The sequence below is a fragment of the Mobula hypostoma genome, chromosome 14, assembly GCF_963921235.1.
Source record: "Mobula hypostoma chromosome 14, sMobHyp1.1, whole genome shotgun sequence".
Lineage (NCBI taxonomy): Eukaryota > Metazoa > Chordata > Chondrichthyes > Myliobatiformes > Myliobatidae > Mobula > Mobula hypostoma.
Window position 1 is genome coordinate 5732327 of NC_086110.1, and position 19792 is coordinate 5752118.

Here is a 19792-nt window from a genome sequence, read left to right on the forward strand (position 1 = left end):
GTGACGTACATTTTATATTTTCCTTTTTTGGAACACTCTGCCACGGCGCACTCTCTCTCTCTCACACACACACACACACACACACACTCTCTCACACTCTCTCTCTCTCTTGCTTGCTCTAAAAAAAAAAATCGATTTCCGGGATATTGTATATAATTTGCGGGTATCAGGGAGCTGCTATCAATATGCGGGAGACTCCTGGAACTTCCGGGAGAGGTGGATGTCTGGGTTCACTTCCCACGGGAGGCTGCGTGAAGCTGGAGGTCACTCCCCATGGAAGACCACATTGGGCTGGAGGTTGGGAGGCCACGTCTTGGCAGATGAAAGCCCCAAGGAAGGGCTGAGTTTGAGCCATTGCTCTCCTCGATACTGATGGAGGATATTTTATCAATTCCGAGATATATGTGATTATCTGTGTGGATTGTAGTTTCCTTCAATTTTTCTGTGTTTACTTTCTTGTTGTTGATTGACGGGTGGGCAATAGGTTACTTTTATTGGGTGAGGGGAGGGTTGGGGGTTTGATGTTATTACTGCTGTTTTTTGGGTGAGGGAAGGGTTGATATTTTAGCTGTCATGTCCATGTCTGGGTGGACAATCTGTTAGGTTTTGTGAGGTTTAGGGTTTGTGAGTTTTGTTTCTTTTTCTTTTTCATGTGGGAGGGGTCCTCAACTATTTTCATGGTTTTTCTGTATTTTATGGCTATCCAGAGAAGGCAAATCTCAGGGTTGTATTCTGCGTATTATCAAACAATTGATGTGCAAAATATGAAGCTGGCGAACAATGATTCCCCAGGTGACCTCTTCCAGGTAGTCAATAATTTCAACTCCTTTTACTTATGTTTTTTATCTTAGTTGTGTTTTGGAAACTATTGGAGCCTGTCCCTTAAGGTTTGGCGTTCAATTGAGTGATCTAGCACTCTGCTGTTCCCAAGAAAATTCCAGGAAATGACTATGAGCACGAGTTGTCCCGAATGGGAGACCGGAGTCAGGGAACAGGCCCATGATTGATTGCATTTCTCGGCAATCGAAGCGTTGAGGAAGATAGAAACATCGAGGTGAAGATGGCGGAGGCTGGGTCGGTATCGTTCTTAACAGGTCGGGCCGGGGTTCACAGACATCCTAATGTTTACAGTGCAGGTTTGGACTGTGCGGATTATCTGTCCCAGAACAGACTTGACAATATTGGTAATGACCTTGTATGGAAAGACCATAAATGTACACCCAGGAGAAAATAAGCATTAGTTACCCCTACCCTCGGCTATGCAACAACATCAATATGGCTGGAGGAACTCAGGGAGTCAGGCAGCATTTATGAATAGGACAGATAACATTTTGGGTCAAGACCCTTCAACTCTTTGACTCATAATGGTTTTTTTAACTCGTCTGTGATTGGAGGTTCAAGGGGCACTTTTGGATATCCTTAGAATTACCATCAGGGAGGAGGTCCAGGAGTCTGAAGACCCACACAATGATATAGGAACAGCAGCTTCCCTTCTGACATCAAATTTCTGAATGGTCTGTGAACATTACATTATTTATTTATGTTTGTTATCTGTAGATTTTTAATGTCTTTACAATGTACTGCTGCTGCAAAACATCAAATTTCATGTTGTATAAGCAAGAGATAACTATGATTCTGAATAATAATTTTTTGATCTCTCCCTGCTTCAGGCTGTGGTTCTCTCCTGCTTTAAGAAGAGCACTATCTTCCTCGTACCCAAGGAAAGCAAGATAATGTGCCTTAATGACTACTGTCTGTTGGCTATAACATCATCATCATGATGAAGTGCTTCGAGAGGCTGGTCAAGGCACGCATCAGCTTCAGCTTTCCAGTCAACCTCAGCACACTGAAACATGTCAGCAGCAGACACAATCTCTCTGGCCCTACAGATTCAAATTCATTTATCACATGCACATCGAAATATACAGTGAAATGTGGTACTTGCATTAACAACCAACACAACCTAAGGATGTGCTGGGAACAGCCTGCAAGTGTTGCCATACATTCTGGTACCAATGTAACATGCCCAAAATGCTTGGCAAAGCAACATGGAAAACGAGAAAACAGAACACAGCAAGCAACAAAAGAACAACAGCAAAACATTCCTCCCACCCATGCACATACCCAGTCCTTCAACTCCAGGACAGGCCATCTGTAGTCTCCAGCCTCCAGTGGACTGAACGATTCACAGATATTGAGCCCTTGACTTCCCCAGTGGACTTGCAGACTCAAGGCTCCAGCTATCGGGCCTCAACCTCCGGGCATCTGATTGAGCTTTAGCCTTTGATCTTTAGTACTGATCCAGGACTTGTTGATAGCAATGGCAGGCCTTGAACTCTGGTCTTGCATACTTAGGAGTTACTGGCCCTCATGGGAGTGAGTGCCTCGCTCTGCAACTGGCTTCTTGACTTTCTTACAAAGAGACCACAATCAGTAGTAGGGAACAACACTTCCACCACAATTATGTGAACAGTGCTGCATCCTCAGCTCCCTGTACTCTACTCCCTGTAAACTCGTGACTGCATGGCCAGCTTCTTCTCTACCTCCATCTACAAGTTTGCAGATGATACCACTGTAGTAGGCTTCATCTCAAATAATGATGAGTCAGAGTACAGGAAGGAGATAGAGACCTTAGTGACACGTTGTCATGACAATAACCTTTCTCTCTATGTCAACAAATGAGCTGGTCATTGACTTCAGAAAGAGGGGTGATGCATGTGTTCCTGTCTGTATCAATGGTGCTGAGGTTGGGAGGATTGACTTCAAGTTCCCAAAAGCCTGTCTTGGTTCAAATATGTTGATGTCATAGACAAGAAAGCTCACCAACACCTCTACTTCTTCAGGAGGCTATAAAGACATTCAACTCTTTAACAACTTTTATTCATGAACCATTTATAAACCATTCTCTTTGGATGCATACCATCTTTGTATGACAATTGACTGCATATGACCGCAAGAAACTACAGGAGCTTTCAACGTAGTTCAGCACATCACAGGAACCAGCCTCTCTTCTATGGAATCTGCCTATGCTTCTCCCTGCCTCAGTAAAGCAACCAGCATAATCAAAGTCCCCACCCATCCTGGCCATTCTCTCTCCCATTCGGCAGAAGATACAAGAGCCTGATAGCATGTAACACCAGGTTCAAGAACAGTTTCCGTTCCACTCTAATGTAGAATGTACTCTTTTTCACAATCTACCTTATGATCTTACAATTTATCATTTATTTGCTCTGCACTTTTTCTGTAGTTCAACAAACACGTTTTTCTGCATTTTTGTTTTATCTTATTCTAGCTCAATGCACTGTGTAATGCCAATCTGTGTCTGTGTACATACATCTATTGAAGCTTCTGGACACATCTTAAGTGATGTTCCTGGAATCATCAGGTGTTTTGGGTCTTTCAACATCATACAACCTCCTCCAGGTGTAAGTACTATGTAAAACAAACTTTTCACTGTACATGTGGGACTAGGTGAGAGTAAGAGTTCGGCACGGACTAGAAGGGCCGAGATGGCCTGTTTCCATGCTGTAATTGTTATATGGTTTTATATGTGACCAATGCCAATGAGCGCACCTACATCTATTATAAATTGTCTGCAAGAAATGCTTTAGGATTGTTGAAGAAAATAATACAAATTATGTTGCATAACAAATCATGCTGCAATTCCAAACTAAAGTAAGAAACAGCTACATTTTAAAATAAGCCTATCATAATAAGATATAAGCTGTCCAACAAAGTGAAACCGCCTACAGGCGGGCACCGTGATAAAGGGACTTGGGCATGTTGTCGATGTGTCTGAGTAGCTGCCTGAAGAAAATATTTTACAACTTTGCATTAGGGTGTTCATATGTGTGAGAGTTTCTTTGCGACACAATTTATAATTACTTGACTACGAGGAGCAGCGTGCCGAGGGGTGCATTCGCCTTTGAACTTGGCTATTCCGAAGAGCCGCGTCAGGCGGGCGCGGGCCAGCCGTGGGGGTAGACAGGATCCTGGGCCGGAGAGGGAAGGATGGCTCGGTGAGGAGAGGATGTGCTGCCGAGTCTGAGCGCGTATCGGCGGCATCCGACCCCTCTCAGCAGGTATGGTGGCCGCCGCCGATCCGAGGCACCGCGGCGCAGCCTCTTCTGGCGATATTTCAGGGAGGCGGCCGCCAGTAGGTGTTCGGAGGCGGGTTAGGTTTTCGGGCCTAGGTGGCAGCGCATTGTCCCCGGTCCGGCCGGCGGGCGGGCGGGCTGTGGGTGAAAATCGGGTCCAGGGGGTGGGAGAGGTTAGTGGAACGGGACGCGGGGGGGGGGGAGGAAGAGGGAAGATAATTGCAACGGGATGCCGGGGGGGGGGGGGGAGGAAGAGGGAAGATAATTGCAACGGGATGCCGGGGGGGGGGGAGAAAGAGGGGAGATAATTGGAACGGGATGCCGGGGGTGGGGGGGGGAAGAGGGGGGATAATTAGAACGGGATGCTGGGGGTGGGGGGGGGGAGAGAGGGGGGATAATTGGAACGGGATGCCGGGGGGGGGGAGAAAGAGGGGAGATAATTGGAACGGGATGCCGGGGGGGAGAAGAGGGGGGATAATTGGAACGGGATGCTGGGGGTGGGGGAAGAGGGGGGATAATTGGAATGGGATGCTGGGGGTGGGGGGGGAGAGAGGGGGGATAATTGGAATGGGATGCCGGGGTGGGGGGGGGGGAGAGGGGAGATAAATGGAACGGGATGCCGGGGGGGGGGAAGAGGGGGGATAATTGGAATGGGATGCTGGGGGTGGGGGGGGAGAGAGGGGGGATAATTGGAATGGGATGCTGGGGGTGGGGGGGAGAGAGGGGGGATAATTGGAATGGGATGCCGGGGTGGGGGGGGAGAGGGGAGATAAATGGAACGGGATGCCGGGGGGGGGGAAGAGGGGGGATAATTGGAATGGGATGCTGGGGGGGGGGGGAGAGAGGGGGGATAATTGGAACGGGATGCCGGGGGGGGAGAAAGAGGGGAGATAATTGGAACGGGATGCCGGGGGGGAGAAGAGGGGGGATAATTGGAACGGGATGCTGGGGGTGGGGGGGAGAGAGGGGGGATAATTGGAACGGGATGCTGGGGGTGGGGGAAGAGGGGGGATAATTGGAATGGGATGCTGGGGGTGGGGGGGAGAGAGGGGGGATAATTGGAATGGGATGCCGGGGTGGGGGGGGAGAGGGGAGATAAATGGAACGGGATGCCGGGGGGGGGAAGAGGGGGGATAATTGGAATGGGATGCTGGGGGTGGGGGGGGAGAGAGGGGGGATAATTGGAACGGGATGCCGGGGGGGGGGAGAAAGAGGGGAGATAATTGGAACGGGATGCCGGGGGGGAGAAGAGGGGGGATAATTGGAACGGGATGCTGGGGGTGGGGGGGAGAGAGGGGGGATAATTGGAACGGGATGCTGGGGGTGGGGGAAGAGGGGGGATAATTGGAATGGGATGCTGGGGGTGGGGGGGGAGAGAGGGGGGATAATTGGAATGGGATGCCGGGGTGGGGGGGGGAGAGGGGAGATAAATGGAACGGGATGCCGGGGGGGGGAAGAGGGGGGATAATTGGAATGGGATGCTGGGGGTGGGGGGGGAGAGAGGGGGGATAATTGGAATGGGATGCCGGGGGTGGGGGGAGAGAGAGGGGAGATAAATGGAACGGGATGCTGGGGGTGGGGTGGAGAGAGGGGAGATAAATGGAACGGGATGCTGGGGGTGGGGGAGAGAGGGGAGATAATTGGAACGGGATGCCGGGGGGGGGAAGAGGGGAGATAATTGCAACGGGATGCCGGGGGTGGGGGAGAGAGGGGAGATTATTGGAACGGGATGCCGGGGGTGGGGGGGGAGAGGGGAGATAATTGGAACGGGATGTGGGGGGGGAGCTAATTGGAACGGGACATGGGGGGGGTGGGGAGGCTAGTGCAAAGGGACTCCAGGGGTGAGGTTAGTGGAACGGGACGCGGGGGGGGGGTGTGGGGAGGCTAGTGCAAAGGGACTCCAGGGGTGAGGTTAGTGGAATGGGATGGGGGGGTGGGTGGTTAGTTAAGTCAAGTCACTTTTTATTGTCATTTTGACCATAACTGCTGGTACAGAAGATAGTGAAAATGAGACAACGTTTTTCAGGAGCATGGTGGGATGGGACGCAGGAGGAGAGGGTGGTTGTTGGTTGAAAGGGATGGGGTGGGGGCTGAGGGAGCATGGAAGGAGGGTGGCAGTGGTGGAATGGAACCTTAAGGGGGTTGGAGATGAGGACTGGCGGGATTGCAGCCACTGGACCAGCGAGCTACATAGGCCATAAGGTGGTTTCACCCTGCTGGGGCTCTTGTCTTCTGCCTTGTGAGTGTTTGATCTCTGTGCACCAAATTAATGTGCAGGTTAATCCGCAATAAAAACCGAGTGGCCCTGACCCAATTCCTGGAGTGCACGCTCATTGATTAGTATGGCCTATAGCCAGGTTCCATGTGAGCCTTTTAATGGCCATAAAAAATGATTCATTGACTGGTATGGAGTACTGCCAGCAACTTCTGATAGCCAGGCTCCCTGTTAGCCTTATGCATGGTCACATGTCATAAGGAATGGTTCCTCCTCCGTCTCTTTGCCCCAGGAAACCACCTTTTTCTTCTTCGTCTTGTTTTACGACAGTTGGCACCCGGATTAATGGTGCATTACCGCCACCTTCTGCTCCGGAGTGTGCAATAGACTTGCATTCTAAATCTTTTTCTCTCTCTCTCTCTCACACACACTCACACACACACACACTCACACACACACACACACACTCACACACACACACACACCAACCTACACTTTATCCTCCCATCTTTGGCCATTCTAGTACCCTATTCCTGCTTATTCGGCATATCCTATATAAAAAAAACCCCTGTACCCCTTAAGAAAGCTAAAAATACCCTAACCTGTGCTCTCTCACCCATGCCCAGCAACCCTTTCAATGTGAATTCCTGCACCCCCAGTTTCCTTAGATTAATTCTCATCATGTCTCTCTGTATCCCATACTTCCTGCAACTCAGAACTATATGTTCTACTGACTCCTCTTCCTGACATTCCTCACACAATCCAGTCTGGTGTTTCCCTATCATTTTCAATGTTTTGTTTAATGCACAGTGCCCCAGCCTTAACCTAGTCCACACAGTTTCCTCTCTTCTATATCCACTACCTACCCTAGTACCTGCAGCACTTTTTTATATTTGGTATAAATGCCTCCCTTTCCCCTCCCTGTCACATCTTTCTTGCCACATTTGGTTGATTTTTTTCCCAGATTACACACTTAACCTCTGCTTTACTGATACTAATGTGCATTTCTATATTTTCTTTTTAACGCCCTCTTTGCCAACTCATCTACCCTCTCATTTCCCTTCACCCCTACATGTGCTGGAACCCATAGAAATTTTACCTGACATCCCTGATTTGCAATTCTTGCGACTGACTGAAGGATTTCATGAAGTACATCTTGACGACTGTTGGAGTGCAAAGTCAGTTACAGATTTCCCCAGGAAAGCTAGTTGATCCTACAGTTACATCTCGAGGGGCTTTTGAATGACTATGATCCTCTCTCCCTCCTTACTTCCCTCCTTTTAATACTGGCTATCTCCACTTATTTTTAGCCCAGTCTCAACCTGAAGTACTGACTTCCCGTCCATTTCTCTCCATGGAAAATTGTGGCATCTGGGCTGCAGATTTGAACATTTAAGTTTTCCAGTTACCTTGTGGTCCTGAAGCAAAATAAACTAGAAATGCTCAGTAGGTCAGGCAGATCAATGGAAAGAGAAACAGAATTGATAGAAACATAGAAAACCTACAGCACAGTACAGGCCCTTCGGCCCACAAAGTTGTGCTGAACATGGCCCTACCTTAGGAATTACTAGGCTTAATCATAGCCCTCTATTTTTCTAAGCTCCATGTACCTGTCCAGGAGTCTCTTAAAAGACCCTATCATATCCACCTCCACCACCATTGCGGGCAGCCCATTCCACGCACTCACCACTCTCTGAGTAAAAAAACTTAACCCTGATATCTCTGTAACTACTCCCCAGCACCTTAAACCTGTGTCCTCTTGTGGCAACCATTTCAGCCCTGGGGAAAAAGCCTCTGACTATCCACACGATCAATGCCTCTCATCATCTTATACACCTCGATCAGGTCACCTCTTATCCTCCGTCGCTCCACGGAGAAAAGGCCAAGCTCACTCAACCTGTTTTCATAAGGAATGCTCCCCAATCCAGGCAACATCCTTGTAAATCTCCTCTGCACCCTTTCTATGGCTTCCACATCCTTCCTGTAGTGAGGCGACCAGACCTGAGCACAGTACTCCGAGTGGGGTCTGACCAGGGTCCTATATAGCTGCAACATTTCCTCTCGTCTCTTAAATTCAATTCCACGATTGATGAAGGCCAATACACCATATGCCTTCTTAACCACAGAGTCAACCTGTGCAGCTGCTTTGAGCATTCTATGGACTCGGACCCCAGGATCCCACTGATCCTGCACACTGCCAAGAGTTTTACCATTAATACTATATTCTGCCATCATATTTGACCTACCAAAATGAACCACTTCACACTTATCTGGGTTGAACTCCATCTGCCACTTCTCAGCCTAGTTTTGCATCCTATCGATGTCCCACTGTAACCTCTGACAGCCCTCCACACTATACACAACACCTCCAACCTTTGTGTCATCAGCAAACTTACTAACCCATCCCTCCACTTCCTCATCCAGGTCATTTATAAAACTCACGAAGAGTAGGGGTCCCAGAACAGATCCCTGAGGCACACCACTGGTCACCAACCTCCATACAGAATATGACCCATCTACAGCCTTCTGTGGGCAAGCCAGTTCTGGATCCACAAAGCAATGTCCCCTTGGATCCCTTGCCTCCTTACTTTCTCAATAAGCCTTGCATGGGGTATCTTATCAAATGCCTTGCTAAAATCCATATACAGTTTTCAGTTACCTTGTGGCTTTGTGTTGTTAATTTTCTTCTGATTTTGTAATTAATATTTACACAGATTCAATTTGTATTCTGTCTGCAGCCTCTCTTAAACACTGGAAGCGGGATCTAACTTTCGTTATTAAGTGATAAAAGAAATTGTGGAATCATGTTTTTATATAATCTGACCCTTCAAAGAGCAACTGGCATATCACATGCCATTCATGGAAACTTCTCAGGTAAGAATCTGCAGACAAGCTGGTTTGGTTTGACTTCTGCTGTTGGTGTGATAGATTATGCCAGCAGTTTGCTGGATCACCCGTAAGAAGTGGAAACATTGAACATGACTCCTCTGTAATACTCAGTTATGCTGGTGGACTGTAGGATTGTGTTCCGGTGCTTTCTTTGAATTCCAAAGCCTGACGAGACATATTATTTACACTATCTTCCTTTTTTTATGCGCAGCCTTTGGCTTAATCATCTCACTCTCTTTAGAATGTTTTGAATTCAGGTCCTGTTTGACTTCTTTACAGAATTATCACTGACTTGTGTTGCTTGAAATTTTATGTTTTGTTGCAGCAGTACGATGCAAAGATGTAAAAATCTGCAATTCTAGCTGCAGGAGGTTATTTTGCAGAATTTTTATGCTAAATTATTGGGCTTTATGGTATAGAAGTTTCAGAATTATCCTCCTGATTCATATGTTTCATTATAGGCACCAAAATGCAGGAGATTGTTGTTTCCAGGGGGAAAATCCTGGAGTTGCTGCGTCCAGATGCAAATACTGGGAAGGTGCATACACTGTTGACAGTGGAGGCTTTTGGGATCATTCGTTCTTTGATGGCCTTCAGGTTAACTGGAGGTACCAAAGGTAGGAATATTCTTAAATGGATTGACCTCTTACAAAAATGCTTGTAAATTCAGCAGCTTTAATTTAATCTGTCATCTCATCTCATTTGGACTGGCTTCTAGTTCTTCATCCAAGTGCTTTCCTCTCAGTAAAGTCAAGCATAAATGGCATGGAGATAATTAGTGGTGAATTGCATCTTATTCTCAATTCCATGTAAGCATTTTCCATCATGACTCCCTGAATCATATATAGAAATACCATCTTGTCCTACATTATTCCTAATCCGAATGGATGTTTGAGATCATGCAGTGGTATGGGAGATTAGTTCGATCCCTTTTTAGACTATAAAACATAGCAGAATCGGGCCATCCAGCATGTTGAGGCTGCTCCACCATTTCATCACAGCTGATTTATGATCCTTCTCAACCCCATTCTCCTGCTTTTTCCCTATAATCTTCGATGCTGTGTCAGCCTCTGCTTCTAATTATGCCTAATGATGTCACTGGCAATGAGTTCCACAGACTCAATTCTCATCTCTGTTCTAAAGGGATGACCTTGTATTCTGAGGCTATGCACTCTGGTCCTACGCTCCCCCACGCGATGAAGCGTTCTCTCCAATCCACTCTAAGGCCTTCTGTTGGTCGGAGTCTACCATAGATGTTGCGTCCTAGCTGTCTATATGATGCTCAAGCTAGTGTAGTACAATAGGGAGAGCAAGCTGTTGTCCATGCATCAGGCTCCCTTTCTTGCAACTGATGAATCGAAAGGAACGGGAGAGACCAAAACTGTTTGGCACCAGCAGTGTTGCAGAAGTTGCCAGTTAGCGTTGAGCTCAATGTAGAACTGCCTTAGGGACCCACCCTGGATTTTTCCCTCTGAGTTTACTCCCAAACCCTTCTCCATAGTGGGTATAGCTGCAAATGGTGGGGGTTTGAGAATGAGTTGCCTTCCATAGCTGACGAGCCCCATCTGCCTGAAGCAACTAGTTTTAAGGGGCCAGTAACTTGATATTATTCCTTTTGAAGGTAGAAATGGTTCCACTGGGCTTAATAGCTAAGCCAATAGTTAAGGCCGGGAGCTGGACTTGGTTGGCAGAGGCTGTTCGAGACGCACACCATTGAGCGCATTTAATAGGTAGTGGGAGCTTATCCCCACTACTTCCCATGACTATAACAACCTTAAAGAACCTAATCGATCTAGGCCCTTCAATAATTGATAGGTTTCAATGAGACTCCCCGCCCCTATTCTTCTAAAATGAAGTCCAGGCCCAGAGCTGCCAAATGCTCTTAATGTATTAACCCTTTCATTCCCAGTATCATTTGATCATTCCTGGGACTTAGTGACTTTATTCACATGAACATTTTGGTCTAGAGATCTGGTTGAAAGTATGTCTAGCAAGTGGTTAGTTGTGAGCCACAGTTCCATCATTAAATGGAGCAATTGGAAATGTGTGAACCCGCCTAGGAAGTCATTAGCAGGACTGGATTTTGATTTTTGGTTGCTTCATAGAAAAAGGTTCTGAGATGGATCAGCATTGGGAAGCATCTCTAAAATGCTTGAAAACTATCAGGGTAGCTGTATGTGTACTATAAAGATAATGATGGGAATTCAAATAAATTGTGGTCTCTTATTTCAGTGGCTATTCTGAATTTCTTGTTAGCTGCAGCTCTTGGCTACCATTTTGCTTTGAATGACTGTAGGGTAATGTAAGAAATGCATTTTACGAATAGTTGACTTCAAGAAATTTGATTTTGTATTAACTGCTCAGTTGGGAGTTTTCTATTGATCTTAGCTTAGGGAGTTCAAATCATGATTTAGTTTCATGAAGCAGGTAAGGAAAGATTCATTGTTTTTGTTCTTTCCTGGAATGTGTTTGTCCCTTGTTTCCTTTAGGAAGGTGGTTGTGAGGTTTTATTCACATTTCAAATACACTACAGAGGGCAAGAATCCACTAACTTTATCTGAAGCTACAGTAACATATAAAGCAGCCTTGTTGCCTGCTTCCTTGAGAAACAAATAAACCAAATCATCACATACTGATTTTTTTTTTTTACTTACTGCTCAAAACTGAATTCAAATACTTAAGCTGCCATAATGATATTTTCAATTTCTGCTCTGTAATGTATCCCTTTGAATTGCCAGTCCAGTATTTATTCAAGGATCAGGTCTCTAACTAATCAGCCATACCTGGATAATGGTTATTAGTTCATTGATTCAGAGCATAAAGCAATGCAGCATGGAAGCAGGCCCATCAGCCCAAATCGTCCATGCCAACCAAGGTACCCACTCATATGCCTGCATTTGGCTTGTATCTCTAAACCTTTCCTACCCACGTAATTGTACCAATGTCTTTTAAGTGTTACATAGAAACATAGAAAATAGGTGCAGGAGTAGGCCATTCGGCCCTTTGAGCCTGCACCGCCATTTATTATGATCATGGCTGATCATCCAACTCAGAACCCCGCCCCAGCCTTCCCTCCATACCCCCTGACCCCCGTAGCCACAAGGGCCATATCTAACTCCCTCTTAAATATAGCCAATGAACTGGCCTCAACTGTTTCCTGTGGCAGAGAATTCCACAGATTCACTCTCTGTGTGAAGAAGTTTTTCCTAATCTTGGTCCTAAAAGGCTTCCCCTCTATCCTCAAACTGTGGCCCCTCGTTCTGGATTTCCCCAACATCGGGAACAATCTTCCTGCATCTAGCCTGTCCAATCCCTTTAGGATTTTATACGTTTCAATCAGATCCCCCCTCAATCTTCTAAATTCCAACGAGTACAAGCCCAGTTCATCCAGTCTTTCTTTATATGAAAGTCCTGCCATCCCAGGAATCAATCTGGTGAACCTTCTTTGTACTCCCTCTATGGCAAGGATGTCTTTCCTCAGATTAGGGGACCAAAACTGCACACAATACTCCAGGTGTGGTCTCACCAAGGCCTTGTACAACTGCAGTAGTACCTCCCTGCTCCTGTATTCGAATCCTCTCGCTATAAATGCCAGCATACCATTCGCCTTTTTCACCGCCTGCTGTACCTGCATGCCCACTTTCAATGACTGGTGTATAATGACACCCAGGTCTCGTTGCACTTCCCCTTTTCCTAATCGGCCACCATTCAGATAATAATCTGTTTTCCTATTTTTGCCACCAAAGTGGATAACTTCACATTTATCCACATTAAATTGCATCTGCCATGAGTTTGCCCACTCACCCAACCTATCCAAGTCACCCTGCATCCTCTTAGCATCCTCCTCACTGCTAACACTGCCACCCAGCTTCGTGTCATCCGCAAACTTGGAGATGCTGCATTTAATTCCCTCATCCAAGTCATTAATATATATTGTAAACAACTGGGGTCCCAGCACTGAGCCTTGCGGTACCCCACTAGTCACCGCCTGCCATTCTGAAAAGGTCCCGTTTATTCCCACTCTTTGCTTCCTGTCTGCTAACCAATTCTCCACCCACACCAATACCTTACCTCCAATACCGTGTGCTTTAAGTTTGCACACTAATCTCCTGTGTGGGACCTTGTCAAAAGCCTTTTGAAAATCCAAATATACCACATCCACTGGTTCTCCCCTATCCACTCTACTAGTTACATCCTCAAAAAATTCTATGAGATTCGTCAGACATGATTTTCCTTTCACAAATCCATGCTGACTTTGTCTGATCATTTCACCGCTTTCTAAATGTGCTGTTATCACATTCTTGATAACTGACTCCAGCAGTTTCCCCACCACCGACGTTAGGCTAACCGGTCTATAATTCCCCAGTTTCTCTCTCCCTCCTTTTTTAAAAAGTGGGGTTACATTAGCCACCCTCCAATCCTCAGGAACTAGCCCAGAATCTAACGAGTTTTGAAAAATTATCACTAATGCATCCACTATTTCTTGGGCTACTTCCTTAAGCACTCTGGGATGCAGACCATCTGGCCCTGGGGATTTATCTGCCTTCAATCCCTTCAATTTACCTAACACCACTTCCCTACTAACATGTATTTCGCTCAGTTCCTCCATCTCACTGGACCCTCTGTCCCCTACTATTTCTGGAAGATTATTTATGTCCTCCTTAGTGAAGACAGAACCAAAGTAATTATTCAATTGGTCTGCCATGTCCTTGCTCCCCATAATCAATTCACCTGTTTCTGTCTGCAGGGGACCTACATTTGTCTTTACCAGTCTTTTCCTTTTTACATATCTATAAAAGCTTTTACAGTCCATTTTTATGTTTCCCGCCAGTTTTCTCTCATAATCTTTTTTCCCCTTCCTAATTAAGCCCTTTGTCCTCCTCTGCTGAACTCTGAATTTCTCCCAGTCCTCAGGTGAGCCACTTTCTCTGGCTAATTTGTATGCTTCTTTGGAATTGATACTATCCCTAATTTCTCTTGTTAGCCATGGGTGCACTACCTTCCTTGATTTATTCTTTTGCCAAACTGGGATGAACAATTGTTGTAGTTCATCCATGCAACCTTTAAATGCTTGCCATTGCATATCCACCATCAACCCTTTAAGTGTCATTTGCCAGTCTATCTTAGCTAATTCATGTCTCATACCTTCAAAATTACCCCTCTTTAAGTTCAGAACCTTTGTTTCTGAATTAACTATGTCACTCTCCATCTTAATGAAAAATTCCACCATATTATGGTCACTCTTACCCAAGGTTACTGTACCTGCCTGAAAGCTTGTTCCAAATACACACCATCCTCTGTGTGAAGAAGTTTCCTGTCAAATCCCTTTTAAATCTTATCCCTCTCTTCTTCAACCCATGCATTCTAATTTCTTGTTTCCTTTCACTGAGACGAACACTGCATCTCATGATTTTATGCCCCTCGTTATTATTTTATATATCACCTTTCGGTTTCCTGTGTTCCAAGGAATGAAGTTCTAGCTAGCCCAAACTCTTGATTTCAGGCCCTCGTGTCCTGGCAGCATGCTTGTAAACTGCTGTCTTTCCAACTTAATTTAGTCTCCTGCAATAGGGTAACCAAAACTGTATGTAATACTCCAGCTGTGGCTTTACCTACGTCTTGTACAGCTGTATTATGACTTCTAACACAGTGCAATGCCCTGACTGATAAGCCAGCATGTCTCATCTGTGATGAAGTGTTAGAGAAATGTGAACTTCTACGTGGAGGTCTCTGTTCTATGACACGTTCCTTAAACCTACATGGTGAAAATTCCACCATAGTCATGCTGTTTCATTGCAGGAAGTATGGCAACACTTGTAGGCTGCTCAGCACAATCCTTACAAACGCAAAGGATGCATTTTGCTCTATGTTTCAATGTACATTTGAAAAAGAAAGCCTATCTTATCCTTTTCTGGCCTGAAGTCAAATGGGGTCCGAATATAGTTAGTGAGTACCCATATATCTTTTACCTTAGTCGTCTATCACACCTAAGATCTGAATTATAGATAAAAGCAATCCGTTGGCAACTGGTAGGACAGTTTTTAGAACTGGAGCTCAAACATAATTCATTTGTGGGTCCACACTTGACCATTGTGATCAGTGCCATATTGCTAGTTTGCTTCACCGTTCTGGTTGACAGTTGTCAGGTGAAAGAAAGTTGACCTGATGGGTAAAAGTATTTGCTATGTTTCCCAAGCAAACACTACAGAAACTCCCAGAGCACAACAAAGAAGTTAACTTCCATTGCTAAGTGTTCTGGTAATATGGGTTTTGCTTGTATCTACATTGATAATGCATTATTTTGTCATTACCTCTACGTTTTCATCATAAATCTTGCTTCCATTTTATCCACAGATTACATAGTAGTAGGCAGTGACTCTGGCAGAATTGTTATCCTGGAATACCAGCCTTCCAAGAATATTTTTGACAAGGTTCATCAGGAAACCTTTGGAAAGAGTGGATGCCGACGCATTGTTCCTGGCCAGTACTTGGCAGTTGACCCGAAAGGTCGTGCTGTCATGATAGGTAAGTGGCAGGGGAAAGTAAGAACCAGGCTATTCACCGTGAGGCCGCCATCCGGTAGATTATGACTCATCTGCTGCACCACCTACTTACCCCACTATTGTCTTGTTCTTGAAAACATCACGTGACAGCAATAATCTGATGTTGAATATTGGAAGTCTCACTTGGACCACCTGAAATTGGTTTGTCTACTTTCTGGAAGGGAGTGGAAATCAGGAGTAGAAAATCTGGAAAACTTCTCCTGACGTTCCCTTATCTACCCCTTGATAAGGTGACTAATACTGAACAAAGTGGATGTCTTTGCTTTGATTCAGCAATGTGTTTATTATTAGTGCTTTGAGAGATCTACAGTATATTCCTATTTTTTACAGATGTTATCATTGTGCCTCTGGTTCCATGACAAAAGTGGTTTGGTTTCTTGCCAGGTGCCATTGAGAAGCAAAAGCTGGTCTACATCCTGAACAGAGATGCTGCTGCTCGTCTCACCATTTCTTCACCACTGGAGGCTCATAAAGCAAATACTTTGGTGTATCATGTTGTTGGTGTCGATGTGGGCTTTGAAAATCCTATGTTTGCTTGCCTTGAGATGGACTATGAGGTATTTGGGCTTTAGAGGATTGTATGACTAATATTGTGTGATAAAACATTTTTGTTTGTTTGCTGAGGCATTTATTGCCAAATTATTGCAGTTAACTTTTGAGAAAATCAAGTTTTCTCACGTTCTGCAATAGTTTCAAGGTATTGACTTTTCCTAAAGAACAATTTTTGTAGTTTGGTTGATGTATTGATGTACACTTGAGCTTTGGGAATTATGTTGTAAAGTTCAGCTATATCTGTTCTTTACTATGAATTTTTTGGTAACTGGCTGGTGATTGAAAGACTTGGACACTGGCTAACTATGAGATCCAGCTGAGATCAGCTGTTTCTGCACGAGCCAAGTTGAATATCACATCTGGTACTCATGGTTCATTATGTAAATTGTCACTTTTAGAGAGGAAGATTTTGCTTTAAAATGTTAATATAAACCTTGCATGAATCACCAGCTTTATGGTTTCATTAATTTATAGAGTATCTGTTGCGTGCATCTCTGTAAAATCAGATACTTTATCATCAAGTTAACTGCCTCTGAAGCTCTGAATTATGCATTAATGATTCAGTTGATAAATTATTGTGCTTGTAGGAAAATAATGGGGTAAATACTCAGTTACAGAAGAAAATGTAGTTAATGTTGATGATCTTCCATTAAAGCATGTACAGGAACTTGCTATATAGATTTAACATGATGCCAAGTCTTTGGGAGTATTCCGATTCTTGGTTGCTATTCATTGACAATTGTGAGATGGTGTAGCAGTAAGAAAACCTGGTGACTTGGTCAGCTTCCAATGGATAAAGGAATGAACTATATTTGAATTCCATACTGACCTGATATTCAGGTTAATGGCCTTGCATGAAAAATAATTCAGTCATAAATTGTTGAAAGGTTTAAAAAAAACATTTGTGAGTTAAACAGTCCGTTTTGTGTTTGTGTTCTTTTCCTCTATTGTAGGAGGCAGACAGCGATCCGACAGGTGAAGCTGCTGCTAATACTCAGCAGACATTGACATTCTATGAGTTGGACTTGGGCCTAAACCATGTTGTGAGGAAATACAGTGAACCCCTGGAAGAACATGGCAACTTCCTGATCACAGGTATGGCAAAGTGATTAAATGAATCTTGGTAAGCTAGCTTAAGTTCATTTTCAATGTACAAATAAAGTCAGATGTTGTCATCTGTGCTGAAACACACCAATTTACCTTGATGTGATGAAATAAGAATTCATAGTGGGAAAAAAAGTTTTTTTAAAAAAAAAGAATAGATGCTGGAACTCTGAAATAAAAAAAAAGAAAATGGTGGATACCCTCAGCATGTGAAAAGAGAAACTGAATAATCATTTCAGATTAAAGGTACTTCACCAGAGTAATGGGAAGTTAGCTGGGGGATTGCTTAAAGAACAATTTATTATCTTGATTCTTGGTGTAAGTTTCTATCAGACTATTATCTTTAGGTCTTGAAGTCATTGGTTTGTTGTGGAGAGTCTGGGATGAACTGGAACCAATCTCAGATTGGTTTTCCTTTTCCTGGGTAAGGAGAAAAGCCCTTATTAATTTTATCAAGGTTAACTAAATTTGAAGGCAAATTATAAAAGTTAATGGTAAAGATCTGACTGGTAGCATAAGGTCTGGTTGATGCATGTTCTGCAGGATTATGGCAGCTGTGGCTTGCATCTGAACCTACCTTATAACTGTCTAGAGAATACTTTTATTGATGCACAGTATTGACCAACAAAAATGGCCTTGAACTGAGAGGCTGCTGCCCATAGACAATCTGCAGTGGAGTTTTGGAAGGAGGGTGACTTCAATTTGGGGTCGAAGTTGGGATAGTTCCTGGTTAAGTATGGTGTGGGAAAATATGTTCTGTAGCATGAGAGGACTGAGCAGATACAGTCCTACCAAGAGCGGGATAGGTGGTGACTAATGAGACTTAACGCAAATTGCAGATCCTTGCCTTGGAATTTTCTCATTCATTGAGGCTGAGGGCAACGATTCTTGCAGGAAACCTCACAGCCGTGACAAATGGCTTGAAATTCAGCCTACTGCAAAACAGCAAATTTCACAGCAAATAAGTCGGTGATAGTAAATATGATTCTGATTCTAAAATACATTTTGCATTAACGGAACTTTTATCTCACCGAGTCACAAAGTAATACAGTAATGAAATGGGCCCTTTGGTCGACCGGGTCTGCTCTAGCCATTAAGTGCTCATTTACTCTAAATCCTACATAAATCCAATTTTTTTCCTCTCCACATTCCATTAAACTCAATTCGGAATTCTATCTCCTGCTATACAGTAGAGGCCATATCGATCATGTCTTTGGATAAATATGTGAATAGGACGGTTTAAAGGGATACAGTCCAAATAGAGAAAAAATACTGTATGACTAGCTTGTCAACCATAGACATGGTTGACAGAAACAGATTGGGCTGAAGGACCTGATTCCATCCTGTATCACTCTTGACTATATGGGAGAATACCTACTCTGCAGAATCCACACATGAATGAAGCTGGGTTGCTGGAGCTTTGAGGCAACAGCTCTACCGATTGTGCTACTGAATGTTGCATTGTACTCTTAGGTTGCAGTTACCTTAAAGCTGAAAAATGGTGTAAAGTTTTAGTATGTTGAAAATTAAACTTTTTTTCCCTACAGTTCCAGGAGGCTCTGATGGGCCCAGCGGTGTACTAATCTGCTCTGAAAATTACATCACGTATAAAAACTTTGGAGACCAGCCTGATATCCGATGCCCCATTCCCAGGAGGAGGGTAAGAAGTTTGTTGCATTTGGTGGTCACCCACATTTAATTCATTCATTTTTGCAGCGAAGATCGGAATTTTGGTTTGAGTGTAATTTGAATGTTGAAAATTGTTTAATGCTGTAGAAGCAATTGGCATTTTTGGTGTGTTCCAAAACTTCTCAAAAGCCTTTTAATTGTAGCTACTGTTAATTTTGTAGCAGGATTGAACAGCATATTTACATACAGCCAAATACCTGTATGATCTAGTGGTGATCTATTTTGTAATGTTAAAGTAAGGAAAATTGCTGGCCATGAAGATAGAAGAACTCTGGCTTTCATTTGGTAACAGTGTTTTGTCTTCCCTCCATGGCAGCATTCGTAGCAGTGTTGTACTTCACATCTACATGTTCCTCAACTGAGACTTGGTTTCTGCAAACTATTTGGCTGAGTAATACTGATGTCCGTAATAAACATCATTAGCTATTCAGCTTTTCTGCAGTTTATTTGATTTGGATGTGTTTTGTGTAAATCAAAGATTCCCCTTTTGGGTAGAGAATGAGTGGCTCAATCTGGAACGTACATGTAGTCAAAGTATACATGAAAAATAATTTGTACCTTCGGTCATCAATTAACTGAGAATTAATCTCATAATCACATAGGAAATGAATTAGGACATTTAATAATCCCATCACCTATAACTTCACTGAATGCTTGAGAAGGCCTCGTGACTTGTTTTTTTG

The 19792-nt window shown here is 44.2% G+C and overlaps 1 protein-coding gene across 1 annotated transcript in view; it reads left to right on the forward strand.

Moving 5' to 3' along the window:
* Window positions 1–3863: 3863 nt before the first annotated feature.
* Window positions 3864–19792, forward strand: part of sf3b3 (splicing factor 3b, subunit 3) — a 60043-nt gene continuing 44114 nt past the window's right edge. Inside the window, exons 1-7 of the mRNA XM_063066615.1 lie at window positions 3864–4082; window positions 9051–9186; window positions 9663–9818; window positions 15556–15726; window positions 16149–16321; window positions 17270–17411; window positions 18968–19080. Coding sequence (XP_062922685.1) covers window positions 9117–9186; window positions 9663–9818; window positions 15556–15726; window positions 16149–16321; window positions 17270–17411; window positions 18968–19080 — 825 coding nt within the window. The 5' untranslated portion in view covers window positions 3864–4082; window positions 9051–9116. The remainder of the gene's footprint in view (window positions 4083–9050; window positions 9187–9662; window positions 9819–15555; window positions 15727–16148; window positions 16322–17269; window positions 17412–18967; window positions 19081–19792) is intronic.